Source organism: Rhincodon typus, chromosome 12 (genome assembly GCF_021869965.1).
Source record: "Rhincodon typus isolate 14 chromosome 12, sRhiTyp1.1, whole genome shotgun sequence".
NCBI lineage: Eukaryota > Metazoa > Chordata > Chondrichthyes > Orectolobiformes > Rhincodontidae > Rhincodon > Rhincodon typus.
In genome coordinates this window covers 46589338-46613359 of record NC_063343.1, presented here as the reverse complement: position 1 = coordinate 46613359, position 24022 = coordinate 46589338, and the positions used below count along the sequence as shown (strand labels likewise).

Below are 24022 nucleotides of genomic sequence, written 5' to 3'. Positions count from 1 at the left end.
CAGCAGTAATTTCTGTCCTTGGTGCTCTCTGGGCAGTGCCTCACCAATGCGGCTACTTCTACATCTAATCTTGGCCACCAGACATAACTTCTCATCGACGTCTTTATGTTGGAAACCCCTGGATGATCCTGGTGAAGTTCAGCCAGTATCTGGCGACGACCTTTGCTCCGGGCAATCGCTCTTGCTTCCTATAATGACATACCATCCCTTGTGATCTGATCTCTCTGAGTCTAAAAAGGTTACAATTCTGGTTGTGACGGCCCTTTGGTTTACCCCATCACCACCAGCTGTTTCCATTTTGGCAGGACCTGATCTTTCTGTATCCAATGTCTGATATTGTCAACTGTGACTGGAAGTGCGTTCAGAAAATTTAAAACCATTATAGGCTCTTCCAGTGATGGTACCACTGGCTGTGTATCTGCCAGTGGAAGGAGGCTCAATGCATCCACATTTTGTCCTCTGAATGGCGTTCCAACTTGTAATTATATGCATTTAGTGTAAGAGCCCACTGCTGAACTCAGCCTGAAACTATGGGTTGCACTGCCTTTAAGTAGACCTAGCAGGGGTTTGCAGTCAGTTATTATTATAAATTTATGTCCCCGAAGATATTGGTGGAACTTCCTGACTCCAAATATGACTTCATTCTCTACTTAGGTATATTTGTGCTTTGCATTAGCCAAAGTTCTGGATGCATTTGTGTTCCTCTCCATTGGGCCACCTATGAGCTAATACTACCCTGCCTGCACCACCCTTACAGACAGTGAGTTACAGATTCCCACCACCTGCTGCTTGAAAAAGTCCAAAACTTTACCACCGAGAAGAATAAGGTCAGCAGGTAATGGAAACATCACCACTTGTAAGTTCCTCGCCTCGTCTCTCACACCATCCTGATTTGGAAATATATTGCTATTCTTCTTTGTTGCTGGATAAGTATTCTGGAAATTCCATCCATAACAGTGAGTGTTCCTATATTACATGGGCGGCAGCAATTCAAGAAGGGGCTCACCACTACTTTTTTAAAGGCAATTAGAGATGGATGATAAGTGCCAGCCTTCTCACAGCCAACCACATCATGAATAAATGGAAGAAAGAGTCTTGAATAACTTTGTACAAATTAATCAGGAACAATATAAGTTGGAGCAGAAGTAGTCTATTTGACCTCTCAACCCTGCTGTGCCATTTTGATGGGATTATGGCTGATCTGACTGTGGCCTTAACTCTATTTCCCTGTCTACTCCCTGTATCATTTGGCTGCTTCATCAATCAGCAACCTATATAACTCTGCCTTAAAAATATTCAATGAACCTACCAACATTGCTTTCTGGTAAGGAAATTCCATAGATTCATGACCCTCAGGGAGAACAAATTATCTTCTTCTCAATCTTAAATGGAAGGCACCTTACTTGAAACTGTCCTGATGTTCTAGTCTCTACAAAAAAAGGGGAAACATCCTTCCAGCATCCGCCCTGTCACGTCTGTTCAAAATCTTATGCTTTTCAATAAGCTCACATCATTCTTCTAAACTCCAACATGTAAAGACCAAAGTGCCCAGCTTTTGCTCATAACACAAACATTTTATCTCCGGTATCAATCAAGTGAACCTGCACTGCACATCTTCCAATAAAATTGTAACTCTACTGAAATAAGGCAACAGAATATACAAATGAAGACAAGCTATTGTGGATGCTGAAAAACTGAAACAAACACAGAGAATTTGGCAAAGATAACAAACTAACAATTAGGAAAGGACATAGTGCGCAAACTTAAGAATGTGTCAGCCAATAAGGCCAAAGGCTGTAAACACAGTAAAATGATGGAACTAAAGGTTTTTGTATCTGAATGTACTCAGCAATCAAAACAAAATAGAAGAACTGGAGTAGAGGGGGAGAATAGGGTGTACAGATGTAAGTGCATAGGAGGTAAGTGTGACGTATCATTATCCTTACTGTTCTCTTTGCTTTGTCTTTTTTCTTTAATTTACAGTAACTTTCCTCATATGATCCCTTACTCCCATTATTCAATTTAATACCTCTGTATCACCCTTGTTATATAACTCTCCTGAACACTTCTCAGCATGATTCCAGTGAAATCTGCTCGAATGGTACAGCTCACATTTTTCCAGATATTAATGGCAGTGCCTATGAATAGAAATCTATTCTTCCACACCAGTCTTTGAGTGCTGCACTTAACCTTGTAACCTTATTTTTCCTGTGCCAATGTGCTTATGGTTCATGTAATAATCCAGAGATTCTGCAATTTGAGGTTCTGTTCACTTCCTGTGCAACCCACTATGATCCTGTATAGCCCATTCTCCTCCAAGATATGCTTTTCTCCTCACATACACTCTCTCCTGACCATCCTGTTCTCCTGAATAACCTACTTTTCCCCTGTTTACTTCACTCTGCTACTGTACTCCTCTCCTTCTGTACACCCCATTCTCATGTACACCCTGCTTTCCTGTACATCCCTCTCTTCTCTACTCCACCCTCCTCTCTTGTACATCCTGCCCTCTTCTACACCCTGTTCTACTCCTGTGTAGCCTGCTCTCCCCTGTACACTTCTCTTTCTCTTTCCCACTGTCCTATATACTTTCTTCTGTATGCCCCATTTGCACCTTACTCATTATATTCACTCTTCTCCCTAAAGTTTCACTTTATACAGCTTCCCTCTCCTTGCTGATGTCTCACTCTTTACAGGCACACTCTCCTTGCTGAATGATCGCTCTTTACAGTTCTGCTGTCCTCGCTGAATGAATGCTTTTTATACCCTATCTCCATGCTACCTGCCCCTTCACTCAATAAGTTCATGGCTTGTCTGAATGTAGTCTTAACTTTACTTTCCAGGCTGTTCCGCATACATCTTGTCTCCCTTATCAATAAAAATCTGTACAGAAATATTGCTTGCAAAGTTTGATCATCATTAATTTCAGGTCAGGTAAATTTTCTATCTCTGGTAAAGGAGGACATACTAACTCTCTCATACCTGCAAAGTAGGATTCCTTTTCCTTACATCTCCCCAGCTAAGGACCCAAACTTGGTCATGTGACTTGTCATATTGCAATTTCACTGGGACAGGATCTGTTGATACAGCCTACAAAAGACAAAAAGACAAGCAGTTATATTGAGTGTGAGATTTTTCTTAAGTACATATTTGGAGAGACTGACACCCATTTTGAGGTGGTGAGCATCTGCATTTCAATTATGTAGATATTTTTAATCAATGTGTTTAGAAGTGTCAATACACACCTTGGGAGCAAGGGGGATTTGAACCGAGGCCCTCTGGCTCAGAGGTAGGAATACTACCACTACACCATAACCTAACAGCTGAAAGTTTTACTTTAGAACATGATTTGCACCAAGCACTCTCTTCATGAAGTAAAGTTTTTTTTAAGTTTAACCTACATTTTGTTATTGTTCAAATCTGATGAAGTAATGTAATGGTTTGCAATATAAAATTGTCGTAACTTCAGGCCTCTAGGTGGACAAACAATTGAAATCCTTTGTTCTGACATGGCATCCTGCTACAACTTCCATATTTAGTGTTTTGTTTCTATAAGATATTTCACACAATGAGTTTTGGGTTGTATTCAACTCCAATGGCAGTGAGGCACTAATATTGAAACTATAATTTAAAAAAAAGTTTTACTATCAAACACTCCCTGCAGCATTACACAAAGACTATTCAATCCTTCTATTTAGTTGCCATCTCAAAAGAATATCTTTCCTCCCACACTGATATGGCATTTCCAGTTCCTGTGACAGCTTTGCTTCTGCTCACTCTTGAGCCCAGCTGCCAGTTAAAGAGCAATGGCATGGTGTGCAGCAACTCTAAGGAAAAGGGAAAGACTGCCAAAATCAGTTTAGTACTGGATTAATACAATTATCAGACACCAGATTTTCGCGCTGACAAACTTAACTGGATACAAATTCATGTTGCTGAGGTCTTAGGCACATTTAACCTTATAACTTAAACATTGTAATTACTATCTAATGCATTAGATTAATCAGTTAAAGTTACCTGTAACACCTTCTGGGATGGAATGTCAATGATAAGAAGCCGACTCTGTGTGGGTTGGGAGACATAGATGTACTTATCTCTTATGTTGACAGCAGAGGCCCAGACACATTGTTGAGTGGTTTTCTGTTCATTGCTGGGACAAATCTTTTCCTGTGAAGAAGGATAAGGTTTTGAACTTGGTGTTAGGGATGTTTGCATTAACACTTGAAAAAAATAAATGTTCTTCTTGTCACTAGTTTAACCTCAATTTTGGAATTTTTCTTTAATTCGGGAAAGGAAAGTAAAATGTTTACTTATCGAGGTTATTTTTTTGCGATCCAAAAAATTATATGGCTTATATTAAGCATCCTATGTGAAGAAATGAGAATTTTTGGACACTATGAGTAGACTAACATTAACAGATGTATATAACTTGTAATAGATCCTTATTACATAAAATATTACTTTATATGCAATAAATATATATACTACATATTGGAATTTAGAACTCTAATTTATCGATTTATATATATATTTTGAATTATTACCATTAATATAAACTGGTCTTATGTAATAAATGGATTATGTAATACATATTTACTCTCACACAATATAATCAAGCTGTAATATTGCATAACATAGTCAGACAATTTTAGATGCATTTACTCATTGGCATAATTTTTTTCTGTTGCTTACAGATAATTATAAAAATACATGTAACGTTTCTCATTATAAAAAAGTTTTATCAACATGTGCGTAACAATGTATCTTTCACTTTCAATAATCCTGTAAATTTACCACATCTTTAATGTCCATGAAGCAAGGAGACTCAAAAAATAATATTTTCTCTGAAATAAATTAATTTACTTTAGAGGCTTGTTTTCTACAATGATTTATTAAGATTTAAGTGACAGGTGTGTGTTTTTACATCCACAATTTTTCTCTAGAATGGATTATTGATTCTCTGATTTTGGCAAATGAACCATCAACCAATTTCTCATGCACTTTATCATTAAAGCAAAATCATTAAATGATTGTCACAGTGATCAGGAAATTTGGAATTCCAATGAAATTCCTTGAAGAACTTAAGATGCAGCAGGACACAAATAATTAAGCACAAAATATTTATGAGTACACTATCTCCTGATTTAGAAAGTACATAGTCAGCTGATCTCATTCATGTTGGCAGTCAGAATCTAACAAGTGGGAATTTTGTCTTCAGGTGCTTGACGAGAAAAAAAATATCCAGGATTATTCATTCTGCTGGGAATAGATGTGTGTGGATATTATCTGATGGAACATTAACATCTTGCTGTGAAGCCTGCCATGGTCAAATATTTCACTGCCACCATGCAGGTTCAGACATGTAGAATGACCATTTGACCAAGGTACATCTACCCATTAAATTATACTCAACAATGGTTTGCCACCTTAAAGGAGAGATCAGTAAATTAGAAAAATGAAATTTTCAAAACTAAAATGGAATTTTGCTAACAACATAATATATTAATCATGTTTTGTTGAGGATCCCCTTCTTTCTATTCTAACAAAAAGTCAAATTAGATTGTTCCCAGTTTTTGTAAAATCAGGCATTAGGAGGTGCATGGATAAGACAATGAGTGATATTCCTATTCACATGTTTGGAAACCCATTCTTCTGTTGCTTGATAAGGTTAAGAATTACTGATATCCCATCATTATGCTACTGCCTTAGTGTAAGATAAATGTTAGATTATGACAGGTTGGAGACACTTTAAGATTAGGATTTTACAAGATTGAGATCTATGTTTCAGGTGGTATAGAGTCAGAGAGTCATACAGCGTGGAAACAGACCTTTCAGTCCAACTTGTCCATGCTGGCCAAATTTCCCAAACTAAATTAGTCCCACTTGCCTGCATTTGGCCCACATCTCTCTAAACCCTTCCTATTCATGTATCTATCCAAATGTCTTTAAATATTGCATCTACTACCTCATCTATCAGTTCATTCCACATACAAACAACCCTCTGTGTGGAAAAAGTTGCCCCTCAGGTCCCTTTCAAATCTTTTTCCCGTCACCTTATAAATATGCCCCTAGTTTTGAACTAACTCACCCTCAGGCAAAGACTTTTGTTATTTACTTTATCTATGCCCCTCAAGATTTTATAAACCTTTATAAGATCACCCCTTAACCTCCTACACTCCAGTGAAAATCCCAATCTATCCAGCTTCTCATTATAATTCAAACTCTCCAGTCCCAGCAACATCCTGCTAGATCTTTTCTGAATCCTGTCCAACTTAACAGTATCCTTTCTATAGCAGGGTGATTAGAACTGTACACAGTACTCCAAAAGAGACCTCGCCAACATCCTGTACAATGTCAACATGACGTCCCAACTCCTATACTCAAAGGTCTGAGAAATGAAAGCAAGCGTGCAAAATGCCTTCTTAACTACCCTGTCTACTGTGATGTAAGTTTCCAAGAACCATGTTCCTGAACCCATAGGTCTGTTCAACAACACTACCCAGGGCTCGACCATTAACTGTATAAGTCCTGACCTTGTTTGTTTTACCAAAATGGAATGCCTCGCATTTATCCAAGTTAAACTCCATCCGCCACTCCTCACTCAGCCCATTGGCCCAATTGATCAATATCCTTTTGTAATCTTAGATAATCTTCTTCACTGTCGACTATACCACCAATTTTAGTCTCATCCATAAGCCTACATATCATACTTCCTTTATTCTCATCCATATGTTTATATAAATGACAAACAAAAGTGAACATAGCACCAATCCCTGAGGAACACCAGTGGTCACAGACCTCCAATCTGAAAAACACCTTTCCACCACCACCCTCTGTCTCCTCTGTTGGCAAGCTCTCTCTGAATCCCATGTGATCTAACTTTACTAATTAGTCCACCATGTGGAAGGCTTTACTAAAGTAGACAACATCTACTGCTCTGCCCTCAATCATTTAGGGTTATGTCCTCAAAACACTCATTAAAGTTTGTGAGACACAATTTTCCACATGCAAAGCCATACTGACTATTTCTAATCAGTCCTTGCCTCTCCAAATGCATGTAAATCCTATCTTGCAGAACCCCCTACAAAAACTTACCCACCACTGATGTCAAACTCACAGGTCTATCATTTTCAGGCTTCTCCTTACAGCCTTTATTAAATAACGGCACAACATTAGCCACCCTCCAGTCCTCCGGCCCCTTACCAATTGCCGTAGATGACACAAATATCTCCACTAAGGGTCCTGCAATTTCTTCCCCAATTTTCCACAATGTTCTGGAAGCTTTATCCATCTTTATGTTTTTAAAACTTCCAGCACTTCCTCTTCAGTAATGTGAACTGTTTTCAATTTATTTTTACCAAGTTCTCTAGCCCCCATTTCTTTCTCTACAGTAAAAACTGATGTGAAATATTCATTTAGTATCTCTCCAATCTCTTGTGGTTCCGCACATAGACAACTTCATTGATCTTTAAGAAGCCCGATTCTCTCCCTAATTACTCTTTTGCTCTTAATGTACTTATAAAATCTCTTTGGACTATCCTTAGTCTTATCCTGCCAAGGCTACCTCAAATGCCCTTTTTGCCCTCCTGATTTCCCTGTTAAAAATCCCCCTAAACTCCTTATACTCTTCAAGAGATTCACTTGATGCCAGTTGTCTATACATATTATATGACTCCATATTCTTGACCAGAACCTCAATTCTTTATTCATCCATTGTTCCCTACTCTGATAGCCTTACTCTTCACTCTAACATTAACATAATGCCTCTGAAATCTTGTTATCTCACTTTTGAAAGCTTCCCACTTGCCAGTTGTCCATTATCTGTGAACAGTCGACTCCAATCAAGTCTTGAAAGTTCCTGTTTCATGCAATCGAAATTTGCCTTACTCTAATTAAGAACTTTAATTTTTATACACAGACTATCCTTTTCCATAACTATTTAAAACCAATAGAATTATGATTACTGGTCCCAAAGTGCTCCTCCACCAACACTTCAGTCACTTGCCCTGCCCTATTTCTCAAGAGAAGGTCAAGTTATGCTCCTTTTCTAATAGATACATCTACATATTGATAAAAAAACATTTTCTTGAACACATTTAACAAACTCCTCACCACTAAGCCCCTAACACCATGACAGTCCCAGTCTAGGTTTGGAAAGTTAAAATCCCCTACTGTTACAACCTTATTATCCTTACATTTATCTGAGATCTCTTTACATATTTGTTCCTCAATTTCACTCTGGGTCCTATAGTACAATCCCATCAAGGTGATCATACCCTTCTTATTTTGGAGTTCCATACATGTAATTTCACTGCACGATTCCTCAGAAACATCTTAAGTGCAGCAGTAATGTTTTCCTTACTCAAAAACGCCACTTCCCCATCTCTCTTACCTCCCTTTCTATCCTTCCTATAGCATCTAAAACCTGGAACATTGAGACGCCAGTCCTGTCTGTCCCTCAGCATTGTTTGTGTAATAGCTATGATGTCCCAGTCTCATGTTCCCAAACATGCCCTGTGTTCATATGTCTTGCCTGTAAGACCCTTGCAAAGTATAGCAGCAATAGATGAGACAGAAGCCTGATTAATATACATTTTTCTGAAGAAGGGTCTAGGCCTGAAACGTCAGCCTTCCTGCTCCTCTGATGCTGCTTGGCCTGCTGTGTTCATCCAGCTGTACACCTTGTTATCTCAGATTCACCAGCATCTGCAGTTCCTACTATCTCTAATATACAACATCCTTTGCTTTGAACCTTACAGTGCCAATTTGCATTGGAAGAATACACTGATAGATGATTGAATACAAGCTAAGTATGATACAAATGAGAAAAGGCTAATTCTGGGGGGAGGCCTGATCAACTTCTATGGTCAGGTGTAATTTAAATGGCACAGACACACTGTCAGTGCTAATCACACTATTTACAGGCTCGTTTAGGTGATCAGGAAATCAAGCGGCACATAGACTGATGCAAGCTTATGACAGGACTTTGAAAATGGGCTGCAAAGATGAGTCATTAAAGCAGAACATTTAAATGACATGGAGTGTTCTAAGAGCACACTCAAAGCAATGTGGAAATATTTGTTAAAAGGAAAAGACAATGTAGAAATATTTGCAACTTACAAAGCTTGCAAGGATCTGGTCATTAGCTTTGATCTGTCTTTGAATCTCACATCCTGTGGGCTGAATTATTGTGATTCCATCGTCAGAGAATATATAGAACATATTTCCAACACTAAGTCCTTGAAGACAAAACACAAAAATGTTTCATTTGCACATTCTGTAAAATGAAATATTTAGACTTTTTAGAAATATTATTGTTTAAATTCTAAAACACTTGAAATCAGTGGGGAAAAAAAAAGGAAAAGCAATGTTGAAGGCACAAGAAATGCAACCTCCAAAGAAAAAGGAAATCATGGAGATGTTTTTGTCACTTTAACAGCTTTCTATGGCAAGTCTCACTTGGCATCAGAAAGGCATTAAAACAACTGCATACAGTGAATTTGTGAGAAAATGCAATTGGGTCATTTTCCATCAGTGCATTCTCAAAGCATAACATTAACACCCACAATACCTCAAGACAGGCTTTAGCAACATTTGGTTTATCATCTTGAGCATCTCATAGTTTAATCCTTTTTTTACAGTTTTAACAATGTACGCATAAAATATTTTTACAGGTCTACATTGACATTATAGTTCATAATACATATATTAGATATACTATTGCTTACTTATGCATTACATATTCTGAGGCATTTTTCTTATGATCTAGTGCTGCATGAAATGGGAGTAGTTTTGATAATGGAGTTGCAGAGTTCAGCATATCTGGCCTATTACCCACATGTGCGTACACATGCTGTGGTGGATAGAAAGCTCTGCACACTGTAGCACAAACTTTCTGACCTCCAAATCGAAGTTTCTGCTTTGTAGTTCTATCACATACAACTCTGCAATGGCAGACTTAAATTGCATAAGACAGTTCTATGAGGACTGTTTAACATGAAGGCAGACTTTCTAATTTGAAGATTTTTTCCTGAAATTTGGACAAATAGGATGTAATCAAATACAAGCAAATTTATGAATAATGTGTGAAATAATGGTTCAATTAAATATTTTAATAGAAGAGTTGCTAAGAGTTGGCAACTGTAGTGTTGGCTGCTCCTGCTTATTGTGACATTACTCAGTTGACTATATATAACACAGGTGACCAAATACTGACCTTTAGTTAGGAGTGAAGGCGGAGTGCTCCCTGTATTACACAGAATGAATGACTGCTTGCTTCACAGCCAGAAGCCATTATTCTGATACTAATGTTTTCAATCTTTAACAGTTTAAACTTAATGTTGCAATTTATCTTTCATTAGGGAAGGGGAAGAAAAAAGTTTATTTATCAAAGTTAGTTAGTTGCAATCCAAAAAATTATATAGCTTATAAATTGATCATACTATTTGAAGAAATAAGGTATTATGAATAGATTAATACTACATTATGCATATAACTTGTATTGTCCAAATAATATATATATTTGTTATATATTATAGTATATATTGTATTGAGAATATATTACATGTTATAATATTAAATCAATATTATATATATTGTTATATGCAATAACATATGTACTAGATATTGGAATTCAGAACTCTATGATTTATATATATTTGTGGAATTATTACTATTAATATAATCTGATTTTATGTAATCTATGGATTATGCAATATATATTTACTGTCACATAATATAACTAAGCTGTAACATTGCATAACATATTCAGATAATTATATATTCATTAACTGCATATTATAGTACTTTTCTGTTGCTTATTGTTAATTACAAAAACTCATGTGACTCTTTTTTCATTAGAAAATGTTTTATCAACATTTCCTTAAAAATATATCTTGCACTTTCAATAAACTGTAAATCTACTACATCTTTAATGTCCATGAAGCAAGGAAACTCAAAAATTAACATTTTCTATGAAATAAATTAATTTTTTTTCAGAGGCTTGTTTTCTACAATAATTTATTAAGAGGTAAGTGACAGGTGTTTATTTTTAAATCAACAACTTTTCTCCAGAATGGATTGTTGATTCTCTGACTTTGGCAAATAAACCATCAGCCAATTTCTCTTGCACTTTATCAAAAAGCAAAATCATTAAGTGATTGTCACAGTGATCAGGAAATTTGGAATTCCAATGAAACTCTTTGAAGAGTTTAAGATGCAATAGGACACAAATAATTAAGTACAAATCATTTATATCCCGTGATTTACAGGGCACATAGTTAGCTGATCTCATCCATGATGGCAGTCAGAATCTAACAAATGGTTGTTTTGTCTTTAGATATGTGGCGAGGAAAGAAAATCCATGGTTATTAACATTAGTAAGTTTTTTAGGTATGCCAAGGTGACACACTCTTTTTTATGAGAATGATACTACCATCAATTTGTCCCATACTTCCATTTACTTGCCTAAGAACAACACTGGTTGGTGAGATGAATTGGAAACCCTGACTGATTTTATTTTCTTCAGTATTTTGGGCCATTGAACCATTGTACAAGCCCTGTTCCAACTCTGGGTGAGATCAGGTAACAGTAAAGATCAGGGACCACACTTGGAAGTTAAATATTTATTTCCATTTTCTCTAGATTTGTTGTATTAGGAGACAAATGGAGTTGCCTCCAACACCATTCAGACTGCAAACAAGGGATGGACATTCTAAGCTCTAAAGACTTTGAATTAAATGGAAACTATTACTAAAAAATTTGGCAAACCTTTGGTTCATCTGCAAGCACACAATGATATTAGTAAGGGTGAAACTAATTCCTGTGTCAATTGTACATAATCAGGTTTCTTTAGTACGAATGTTTTCCCTTTTAGGGGATAGTTGGAAAGATGTCAGGCTGTGGAGGCCCATCATTAGGCTGTTGAGAACAGTCTTTCTGCAGCCAACAAGTAGTGGAATGACATTTGAACATTAACCAACTGGCTCAGAAGCAGGGATGCTACCTAATAAGCCACAAGACTCTTACATAGTAATATGTTAAAAACATGTGCTGCACTTCCTTCGAAAAAGCTGCGAAAACTTAATTATAATGTAACAATATCCAATTATCATGTATAGACAGACAAAGAATGGTTTGATGATTTTATTTGCTGTCTGTGGATCATAAATACTCTCTTGGAAGGTGTTCCATTGTTAGCAGACTCAAGATAATGTAGAGTTTCTTTGTATATACTTTGAAAAGAGTAAGTAAAATTGGGATGATGCTCTCAAAAGATGCAGCCTGTCTGAGAGGTAGTGGGAATATTAGACTTAGAGGCACAGTACGGAGAAGGACCTGTTATTAGAAGTAATAAATTGTGTTACAAATAGTGGACAAGCACATGATCACTACAACACAACAATGCACTGCAGTACCTTCCTCTCGCCACAGTATGTTTGCAACTGCAGCATCAGAGATTGGAGAAAGCCAGAAAATGATTTAAAGAAAGGGAAAAATATGTCAAAAATTTTACTTAATTCACACACGCAAAAGCTCTTCATATATATTATCATTAAAAATAAGACTACTTTTAAACATAAATGCATTTAATATTGTTTGTAACCCCTTTCTCAAATTGTTTAATTCTCTTATCTTCCATAGATTTGAGGGGAAAGATGGAAATGGAAGTGGGATCCTTGTTGTACACTAATATTCTTTTGAACTGGATCGAGACATCAAAAATGATCAGAGGGGGGCAACTCTTTCTGCAAAACTGCTTATCTTGGGAGTTGCCTGTTTTTAACAGCATTGCTCACTATAGTGTCTTAAGTCTATTTTATTTGAACTAATGTTATTACACAACTTTTTATCAAATGTATCTGAAAGGGAAGTGTGCATGTTGAATCATACTTTAATTATAAGCATTGGGAAAAGAGGTGCTGTATATCGCCAGTTAGGTGTCGCTACGTTGTTACATTTCTTGGGTTACATTCACATGGCTCCCGATAAACTCTTGGTTCACAATAGTGTGGATGGAGTTTGAAGTGTAAATAGAGTTGTTCTGTGATGCACAGGGTCTGATCTGAAAAATGTGTCATTCAGTAGCTAAGAAAATCAGGAAGTCCCAAATAATAGATTCCTCTGTAGCAGCAAGTCTATTTATAGACTCGTTACACTAAGTGAAAGTAACAACATACATATTCATTAGCTTCTTTCTAAAAAATTATAATTACAATACTTTACTTCCATCTAAAACTGCTGATAATTACCAAACTAAAATCCTACATCACCACAGTGACTGTACCAAAATAACTTTATCGGCTGTAAAGCATTTAGAGGAACTTGGCAGTTCTAAAAGACAAGATAAATACAAGTCTTACTTTACTACTGAATCACAAGTCCGCCATTGCTGAGTAAACAATATGAACAGAAAACTACCCATGCATGACCTTTCTCCCAATGAAGAAACTACCCACGATGTTTTTATTGTACGTTGTTTAAAAAAGAGGCAAAGGTGATTTAAAGGTCATAATTCATTTCAGTGCTTCAAGATGTGCTACTGAATTATTCACAACTCCAGTGAAATTAAAGCCTTTTAAATCATTCTCAAAATGTTCACAGTATTAATATAAAATTGCCATAAAACTTCAGGTAATTGACTTTTGTTGGTCATATTCTTTTGATTTTATTGGAAATGAAATGTTCAGCCAGAGGATACTAAATAGACTGCCTTGGAGTTTGAAGTCTAGATTCAGACTGTTGGAGCCACTGTCAATCTTCAAAGATTTATATTTGCTGGATTATCAGACTGTGAGGAAACACCACAAGAAGAAAACTTAGAAGATGTGAAGAAACAGAAATATTAATTATTTTACAAAAAAAGATATCATCTTCATGAAGATCTGCTCTTATTTTGGTCTAAAAGCCACGATGATATGAATCACATTGAAACATATTGTGTCACTATGTGTGATGACATGATTATGAAAATGATCCAGTTTTCTTTGGCCCTTTCTAAAGTTTGTGAAATGTATTTTCATGAAGATGGAACATTTTTAACGATGTCAAGCAAATAACTAAATACTCATGAAAATTGGAAAGAACTGGGTAATACACACTACCCCATCACACTGGAACCTAAGTTGAAATTGAGCCCAGACTGATGGAATGGAAGTCTCCTTTTTCTGTTCATCGAAGTTGTTAAATAATCTTAAATGTTCCTGCTTGCAACAAAAATGTATCAAATGAATTCTACTATTCACTATATCATTGAATGTTGCAACACAGAAGGTCATTCAACCCAATGTCCAATGTCGGCTCTGCAAGAGAGTCAACTACCTTAAATCTTTATTCTCTGGTTACTGGCTCTTTGTCATATTCTAATTTTGAATCTTTCCCCTTAATCTACTTTCATCTGAGAATAACTCCAGCTTTTCTAATTTTTCCAGGAAACTGAAATTCTACACACACAGTACAGGCATCTCTCCTGTAAATCTCCTCTACATTCTATCTGAGGCATTAGCATCCTTTCTAAGTAACCTTGAATTTGACCAAACACTACAGCTGGGACTTTAGCAGTATAAAACCATCGATTTACTAATAGCCTTCTTTTCCTACGATCTTCTAGATTTTGTGGTCATAACACTCCCTGCTTTCTCTGATCCTATATTCCCTTTCACAGTGTAACATTTAGTCATATTTCTGCTTCTCCTCTTTTTATCAGTGCGTGATTTCACATTTCTCCACATTTAACTCCTGAATGTCTGCACATTTCACCAATTTGTTTATGTCCTACTGATGACTATCACAATCATCCTACATTTCTGATTTCTGTGACAATTGTAAACTTTGAAATTTTGACCTGCATACCCATGTCCACATCATTATATGTAAAATAGAACAGTTGTTCTAATACTAACATCTGGGCAACACCATTTAAGCACTTCCTGTTTTACTGTGCCATTGGCAATATGCTCTACAATTTTTATTATTCACTCATGGGAAGTGAGCATTTATTGCCTGTCCCTATTTGCCTATTTGCCTTTGAGAAGGAGGTGGTGAGCTGCGTTCTTGAATAGTTGCAGTCCACGTACTGTAGGTAGACCCACATTGCCCTTTTATTGATGCATTACTTATTTACTACCTCAGCCATGTCTTCTGCCTCCCTTAGAAAAATTCCTGTTTGCTGCTGAATTGATCCATCTTTTCTCTGACTATATGTTTTATGAATTTATGTACATTAAATATTTCTGTGATCCTTTTTAAGTTATCCACTAATCTATTCTCGTTTTTATTGCCATCCATTTTCAGTTCTTCTTTATAGTTTCTGTAACCAGCTTGGTTCTGTTCTATATTATGAGAGTCACATTGATCCTATCTTGTTTTATTTTAGTCTCTACATTTTAGACATTCAAGAAGCTAAAATTTTAGATGCCCTTCCTTTCACACTTTCCTGCCTTTCAGTGGCATCCTCCCAGCAACTGCCTAAAAATAATGCAAATTTTAATTGAGATAAAATTAAGGGTGTGAAAAAAAAGCAATTGCAATTTACCATGAGGAAGCTATAAGCCACATAATAATTTATCTCATAAAACACTCTTTAGTTAAATTCTACTGCAGCCAAAGTTAAATGAAAAGCCTAGAGGCATAACATTCAGCAGGAACACAAAAGTAATGTACAGAGCTGTGACAATATATAAAAACATAATTGGCACTTTGTTTTAATCATAAGCTCAGAATTTCCTTTTTTCTAGATTTTCTCACGTATTTAGAAAAATGTTAGCTCTATTTATTGGAACCTTCTGCAGACCTGGTAACTTGTTAATGCAGCATCTGACCAACTGGATGAGTGTTAACTCAATCGAATTACTCAATTTAATATTAACAACAACATGAAGTTATAAAACACCATAAATGTGCAAAGATGTCCTAAAGCACATCAAAGAGGTGTAATTAGAGAAAAAAAAGATTCTGAGCCAAAGGAACAAGTGTTAGGAAATGTCACCAAAGGTTTGGTCAGTGAGGGAAGAACTATAGAAAAAAATACAGATTTTAAAAAAAAAGTCCTTGACGGGATTTGTCACTGCTGGCTAGGCTACCATTTTTTGTCCACCCTTTATTGTCCTTGATATCTTGCATGGTGAATTAAATTAGTTAAATATTGACATCTGTGATGTTGGAGACAGCAGGAGGAAGTTGGGATGGATCATCCATTCATTACTTCTGGCTGAAGATGGATGCAAATACCTTGTCTTGTGCACTGATGCACTGGACTCCACCATCAATGAGGACAGGGATATTTGAGTACCTCGAGTGAGTTGTTTAATTGTCCAACACCATTGATGACTGGATATGACAGGATTGCAGAGCTTAGATCCAGTCCGTTAGGTGTGTAATGATTTATCCCTACATATTGCATGCTGCTTTCACTGTTTTTACACACAAGAAATCTTGTGTCATAATTTCTCCAGGCTGACACTTCATTTTTAGGTATGCCTGATGCTGCTTCTGGCATTCCTTTCTGCATAATTCTATGGGGATATGCAAGGTCATGAGGTTACAGATTGTGGTTGAATATCAGCTGGGGAAGTGGGCCTAGAAATGGCAAATGGGGTTTAATATAGATAAGTGTGAGGTGTTGCATTTTGGAAAGTCAAATCAAGGTAGGAGTTTTAATGGTGAGTGGTAGGGTCTTATGGAGTGTAGTAGAACAGAGGGACATTGGAGTTCAGGTGCACAGTTTTCCGAAAGTGGAGTCACAGGTAGACAGGGCAGTGAAGGCTTTTGGCACACTGGCCTTATCAGTTAGGGCACTGAGTATAGAAGTTGGGAAGTTATGTTGCAGTTGTACAGGGTGTCGGTGAGGGTGCACTTGGAATATTGTGTTCAGTTTTAGTTACCTAACTACGGGAAGGATCTTATTAAACTGGAAAGGGTGCAGTAGAAATTTACAAGGATGTTGCCAGGACTCAAGGGACTGAGTTATATGGAGAGGTTGGGCAAGCTAGGACTTTTTTCTTTAGAGTGTAGGACACTGAGGGGGGATCTTATAGAAGTGTATAAGATCTTGAGAGGCATGGATAGGTGAATGCACTCAGTCTTTTTCCCAGGGTTGGGGAATTGAGGACAAGAGGGCATCAGTTTAAGGTAAGAGGAGAAAGAATACATGGGAACTGGAGGGGCAACTTTTTTACACAGAGTGTGGTACGCATATGGAATGAGCTGCCAGCGGAAGTGGTTGAGGTGGGTACATTAATAACATTTAAAAGACATTTGGATGTATACATGGATAGGAAAGGTTGAGAAGGATATGGGACATGTGCAGGGAAATGGGGTTAGCGTGGATGTCATGAAATGCTGGGTACTGTTGTGAGACAAGCCACATTGCATACAAGATTTGGATGCTTTGTTGAAGCTGTTGACGGGCACAATATTTTTCATAGAGTAAAACACTTGAAGATGTTGTTACGCAGCCACATTTGCTTCAATTGTGCGTCCTTCTTCTAGCAATACATTAAATTTGCACAGAAGTGCCTTTCTGAAGGATTTAATAGGTGGAGAGAAAATAACCTGTTCCATTAGCCTTTCAGCTAAATTACTGTTGTTGAAATTCCATTGTGTACTTTTGTATCAACACCTGCCAACAAATTAATCAAATATTTTACCCAGCTGATGACTCAAACTTAAGCTGGTCTACTAAAATTGGGAAAGTTTTGTCAGGATCTTTACAGTCATCATTAGAAATAATAAAGGATTTAACTCTTCTAAATTCTTCTTTTCCCAAAGCTATAAGAAATTTGACTGAAATGCATAATCTGAAATAAAAACAGAAATGGTTGAATAAATCCTGAAGGTCCAAAAAATTATTAAATTGGATTTGAAACATGAACTCTGCTTCTCTCTTCACAGATGCTGCCAGATCTGTTGAGTTTCTCCAGCTCTTTCTGTTTTTATTTAAGGAGTTCGATAGTTTGTCTTTCTTTAGAAGTTGTGTGTTGACCCAGGAAGTGAAGATTAATCCTAAATAATGGAAGCTCTGTCAGTGGTTTGCCAATTCATGCTAGATATTTGCTTTCGATCTTTGCCAAACTCTTTAAAATGCCAGCATAAAAATCTGCAGAGTAATGTAATGCATCTTCTGTTCTGTTTCCAAACAAATTGGTGTGGCTTTTCTTTATTACTACTTTAAAAGTAGTAGCTTGCATCTGTAGGTGGTATTCATATCAAAAAGAGGTGATGACATTATGCATACATTTTTTTGCTTGTTTGTGCACCATTTTAAAGAGCAAGATGGTGAAATCTGATGACTGGATACAGATAAGGCTTTTATAGAAAGCAGAATTATTGGTACTTCCTTTCTGTACTTTATTAAATGGGATCTGCTCTTTAACACTTGTAAAGTTCCTTTTTTCTTAAGTTAGCCCAGTTGTGGCCTTTGTTTAAAGAGAGAGTACTCACATAATGTTCTCTCTCTTTTGAGGTTGTTGTGCATCCATATGGGTTGTAGCACTAATTTTGGTTGTAGTTGTAACAACATCTCTGAACTCAGGTAGACGATGAGGATTTACCATCAGGAGAAATTCTTTTCACAGCTGCCCTATTTCAGTACTGTCTATCACTCACTAAACAGCTGTCAGCCTTAGTTTTTAATGCTACTTGTTGTCATAACGATGTGGTTTCTTGGATCAAACACCACTGCCAGTATGATATGGTCGCTGACCCTAAATGATAGCTTATATAAAATATACTACAAAGATTGGGACTTTGTTGAGACAACTAACTTTTTCCACACGCCATGTGGGATTGCCATGATGCTCATTGTCACCTTCATATCAACCCTCAATTTTGAATTTGGTAGGAGTTTTTTTTAAAGCCAGGTGGCCCTTCTGCCACTAATCCTCCTGTTTACCTAAATAGGGAGTGCTACATGCTAGCTGGCTTGTACACCAGTCACTGAAAGTAAGCATTTAGTAGTGAAGAAGATAAACAGTATGCGTCCTTCATAGTAAGAGAATTCGAGTAGGGAGCAGGGATGTTTTGCTGTGGTTGCATTGGGCGTCTGTGAAACTACCCTTGGAGTACTGTGCGCAGTTTTGGTCTTCTTTGAGAAAATATGTTCTGGCTATGGAGGGAGTGCAACAAAGGTTTACCAGGCTAATTCCCGGATGGTAGGACTGAATTATGAAGAGAGTCTGGATCAGTTAGGACTATATTCAAGGCAGTTTAGAAGAATAAGGCGGGGGGATATGGTAGAAAACTATAAAGTTCTAATAGGACTCAACAGGCCAAATGCAGGATGGATGTTCCCAATGACCACGAGTCCAGAACCAGGGGTCCACAGTTTAAGGATACAGGGTCAGCAATTAGGACTGAGATGAGGAGAATCATTTTTCACCCAGACAGTGATGAGCCTGTGGAATTCCCTACTGGTTGAGGCCAAAACACAGAATATTTTCAAGAAGGAGTTAGATATAGTTCCTGGAGCTAAAGGGTTCAAAAGGTATGGGGAGAAAGCAGGAACAGGATACTGGGTTAGATGATTAGCCATGATCATATTGATTCGCACACCAGGTTTGAAGGGCCAAATGGCCTACTCCAGCTCCTTTCCTCAATGTTTCAAAGTTTTCTATGAACTTGTGGTAGAATCAGTGTTTGCTGAGGTCCACCTCAATGTTAGGAGCACCTTGCTCCATCTTTCATGCTTTTCAGAGGCAGTCTGGTAAGTTCCTCACTCATTAGCAGGTGTTGGCAGTTACAGAGAATCATTGCTGGTCAAATACCTCATTGACAACCCAACACGCCTCATCAATCTTAACAATCTCAGTGAACATATTAGACATTGAGAAAACTTGACATGGAAACCACAGTCATCACCTGGCAGATCCAGCTTACCATTTACTCTGAATGACCTCCAAGCTGGACACCAGGCACTAGCTTTTCATGGCATACTCCATGGGCACTGCCACATGCCAGCCTCTAAGATCCCTCAGGGCACATCTCCAATCCACTTGCAGGAAGTTTGTGCACTTCACTGCTGCATCTCAGGTTGTAATAATAACTATTGCTATAATGCTGCAGCAAGGGCACCATGCATTCAGGGTCATGAACCCAGCTAAGGGACTGGACCAGGCTGTGTCTCTGGGCTGTTTTCTCGCAATAGCATCATTCACTTACTTTGCCCCTTCCTGGATGGCCACAGCATCCCTGCCTTGCATTGTTGTTTTGTGCTTTGCTCACTCAGCTAGACATTGCTTCTGTCTTGCTTTTCCATTTAGTGCAGTCTCTGTTAAGACGTAATGGTCTGAATCTTATGTTTTCATGGCTCAGTGCCTCTTGCAATGGGTTTGCTACAAGGTCCAGTGAGGTTTCTTGCTATATCTTACCAAACACCCCACTCTATTCCTATGGTGTCCCTTTCATCCAATTCTGTCCCTGTCTTACCAAAAGCCATTCCTGGAACACTGCTCCCAACTGTGCTTTACCATATTCCCCTCTGACAAATGCAGCTGCTCTCCACTTCAGAACTGTTATCCGCTTTCCCAATGAATAGGTTCTGAAGTCTCCTTCCTGTAGCAGCGCCCCCACCGCCAGGTCGGACCCAAACGCCCTTTCTCTTTAGCTTCTCTGCATTGACCTGACAGACTGACGGTGGCCTAACTCCTTCAGTGACCTAACCAGACACTTCTGAATAAGAACTGCCCAGAGCCCTGACCGATGCCTGTACATCTCCCCAACTGTATAGCTCTGCCCTCCCCAGACTGGCCTCTGTGAAACCACAGGACTTACCATGAACCACTGCCCAGATTATAGAGCATGAAACCCTGACCCAGAACACCCAAACTGGGTACATGACTGTATGGGAGACTGCCCTTGACCTATTATGCCAGAAACCCCTAACTGATAGGTGCCTCCAAGCACATCAGTAAGGTCTATACCCCAAAGGCTTTGGGACATGGCTTGCTTGATTTCTGCACATGAAGTATGTTTACTGCGTCAGCTTCTGGCAAAGGTACAGATGCGACTTTGACCTAGCACACAAAAAGATGTCAGCCTCTCTTTACTAAGCACTAGTGGCTGGCAGGGTAGAGTACCTAATTATGTGACTGTCCTAATTGGCACAACATAGTAAGGCAATTGGAAAGCTGGTGAGCATGTGGGTAGGTGCTCAATGAGCCAGAGCAAGCAAGCACCTCTAAGATGCAGCCTGATCCAATCTGTGAGTTCGGTGTCTATCTTCATGTGCAATGTCTCCTTGCAGCAAACTTCAATGTTAGTTGCCAGTGTGCCCTGAAATGCAGGTCTGTGATTCCCAAACATTCTGCAAGTGGAACAGAGAGGAGCCACAAGGATTATGAGCAAATGTCAGGTGCCAATGTCTGTGGATGAGCGGTATGCGTGGTTTTGTCCTGTGGAGCATGCCCTGGGGTGCTGCTTGGTCCTGGACAACATGGAGGCTCCTTGCAGCCAGCAGTAAGCTGACATTATCCACTCTGACATCCATGTCGAAAATTCTCAGCATCTAGCTTGTTCAGTGCACTTGGTTAAGATGGCAAAATGGCATGGTGGCTCAGTGGTTAGCACTGCTGCCTCACAGCACCAGGGACCTGGGTTCAATTCCACCCTTGGGTGACTGTCTGTGTGCAGTTTGCACATTCTGCCCGTGTCTGCGTGTGTTTCCTCCCACAGTCCAAAGATGTGTAGGGTAGGTGGGTTGGCCGTGCTAAATTGCCCATAGTGTTCAGGGATGTGTAGCTTAGGTGAATTATGGGGAGATGGTCTGGGTGGGATGCTCTGAGGGTCAGTGTGGACTTGTTGGGCCAAAGGGTCTGTTTCCACACTGTAGGGATTATATGAGTTATGTTCTCTTAATATAACTGAGGCAAGTTGTGGCATTAATAAGCTGTTTAACAAACAACAATATGCTTAATTGGTAACTCATTACTGCTGAGTGAGAAACTTGCCACACCTCTCTGCAGATACATGAAAGATGAAGCGACTTGCTCCTGACATCAGGATGGACCTCTCCAGATGATGCCACAAATTTTGCCTTTGCTCATATCATTCAGGTCTCTATGAGGAGTGCCCGTGGAGTCAGAAGTTGAGACTTGGTGCTTCAGCCTTTTAGTTTAACAAGACTTTCTTTTCCTTAATTTGCTGCATTAATGGTAGTGATTATATTTCTTTGAACCTAATTGTTAACTTCTAATTTGAAAAAAAAAGATATCTTAATGTAGAGTTGGTTTGTCTGACATGCTCATATCCCATCGGCTTTGAAATTCTACATATGCGACTGTGCTACATGCTGCTGTGCTAGTCCTCTGTCAGCTCTTTAAATTATTTCTATTGGGACTGACAACTCTAATTTTATATCAGTTGGTCCTGTCAACTCATGATCTAAGAAACATTTCTAAATTCATTTCAAGCAGTTGGCAGAGACAGAAGACTTTCTACCAGAATACTGGAGAGAATAGAACAGTGTTCTAACACATTATGATACTCAGTTCCCTCATGGTAACAATCTGTATGATCAAGAATTGGTGTTATCTCCACCTTTTTTTGTACAGCAAATTAGCTCAGAGTTCAATAACAAGTGGTTTAATGCATTTTGGACATACGAGTCTTTCGAGCTGAATCTTCGACAAAAAGCGACGAGATGTCTTCATCAACTCCTGCATCGTTCTTTGCAATGCAAGTGTATGCCCCTGTATCTTCATAACGCACACTGTTAATGTGAATTTCACCTCCATTTGCTATAGAAACACAGAACACAAACAAGAATGCACAAAACAAAGTAATTATCAACAGTTATTGTTCAGAGACTTAGACATAACAATAGCTTCCATTTAATGTTGTCATGGTACCTCATGGGAGTGATGGTCAAACAAAATTGCACATCGAGTCATGTAAGGAAATGTTAAAGTAGTGCGACAGGGACCGAAAACTTGATAAAGTAAATAGATTTTAATCTATGTATTAAAAGAGGAAAGAGGTAGAAATATGGAGAGGTTTAGGAAGAAAATTCCAGAATTTAGCACTCATATAAACAATGTTGCTGTGTGGTGGAGCAATGAAAACTGGGGATGCAAAACATTCGAATTGGATAAGTGCAAAGATCTTGGAGGTTTGTAAGGTTGGAGAAAATTCCACAGATCAGGAGGGCAGACAGAAATTCAGGAATGAAAATTTTAAAATTAAGGGGTTGTCTTTAAAAGTGGCAGTCTCACATTGAGATCACAATTTAAATGCCAATCAGTTAGAGAACAATTGGAATCATTTTAGACATTCTATCTTTTCTCACCTCTGTCCTTTGTTTGATGTGCTGCCTTTATTGAATGCTAGGCTTAGTGGAGTTGCTGATGCCAGTGTTACAAGCTGACTGCAATACATAGCTGAAGCTGAAACATGCTGGGTTAATGATCATGTCAATCAATATTAATTCAGCTCCTTACATTGTCAGAAGTCATTAATCCATTAAAACAGTTCAGTCAATTATTATCCATCATTATTCATTTGTAACTACGACCACTTTAGAGATACATTTTCTTTTTCATTTTGCTGCTCTAATTCTCTCTGCAACATTTTCTACAATGTGAAGGATAGGTGGGTGCCTTGGTTATAGTTTGCTAAAGAAGTAGCCACTATCTGAAATTTAAAATGTCTTCTTCCTATTTCCTCTTCTCACAAGAACATGGGATCCAATTATTGACCTTGGGGAACTTGTATGTCCAAGCTGTTTGATGCATTGAATGATAAAATACTGCTGCATTGTACCATCAAACACACTGCAATGCAATGCTTTTTTCAAGAACACAGTCTCTAGTACCCTGGATAACACAACTGCCCTTCAGATGAGTTTCACACATGAATCTTTAAAGCTGTTGCTTCATTGAACTTTATTCTGTTATCATAATTAATTACAACCCAGCTGTTTTAATCTAATGCCTGCATTTTTAATACTCCCATGTTTCCCAAACTGTTTCCAGGAAATGCATTACAAATGAGAGAGATTAATTAGAGGACCCCAGAATTTTTCCTAACATAG

At 38.0% G+C, this 24022-nt stretch overlaps 1 protein-coding gene across 1 annotated transcript in view; it reads right to left on the bottom strand.

Annotated features, from left to right (window-relative positions):
- Nucleotides 1-24022, bottom strand: part of LOC109927336 (follistatin-related protein 5-like) — a 499489-nt gene that overhangs the window by 10540 nt on the left and 464927 nt on the right. The window contains exons 9-12 of the mRNA XM_048603747.1: nt 22596-22730; nt 9121-9239; nt 4018-4167; nt 2983-3090 (exon numbers count right to left, since the gene is read on the bottom strand). Coding sequence (XP_048459704.1) covers nt 2983-3090; nt 4018-4167; nt 9121-9239; nt 22596-22730 — 512 coding nt within the window. The remainder of the gene's footprint in view (nt 1-2982; nt 3091-4017; nt 4168-9120; nt 9240-22595; nt 22731-24022) is intronic.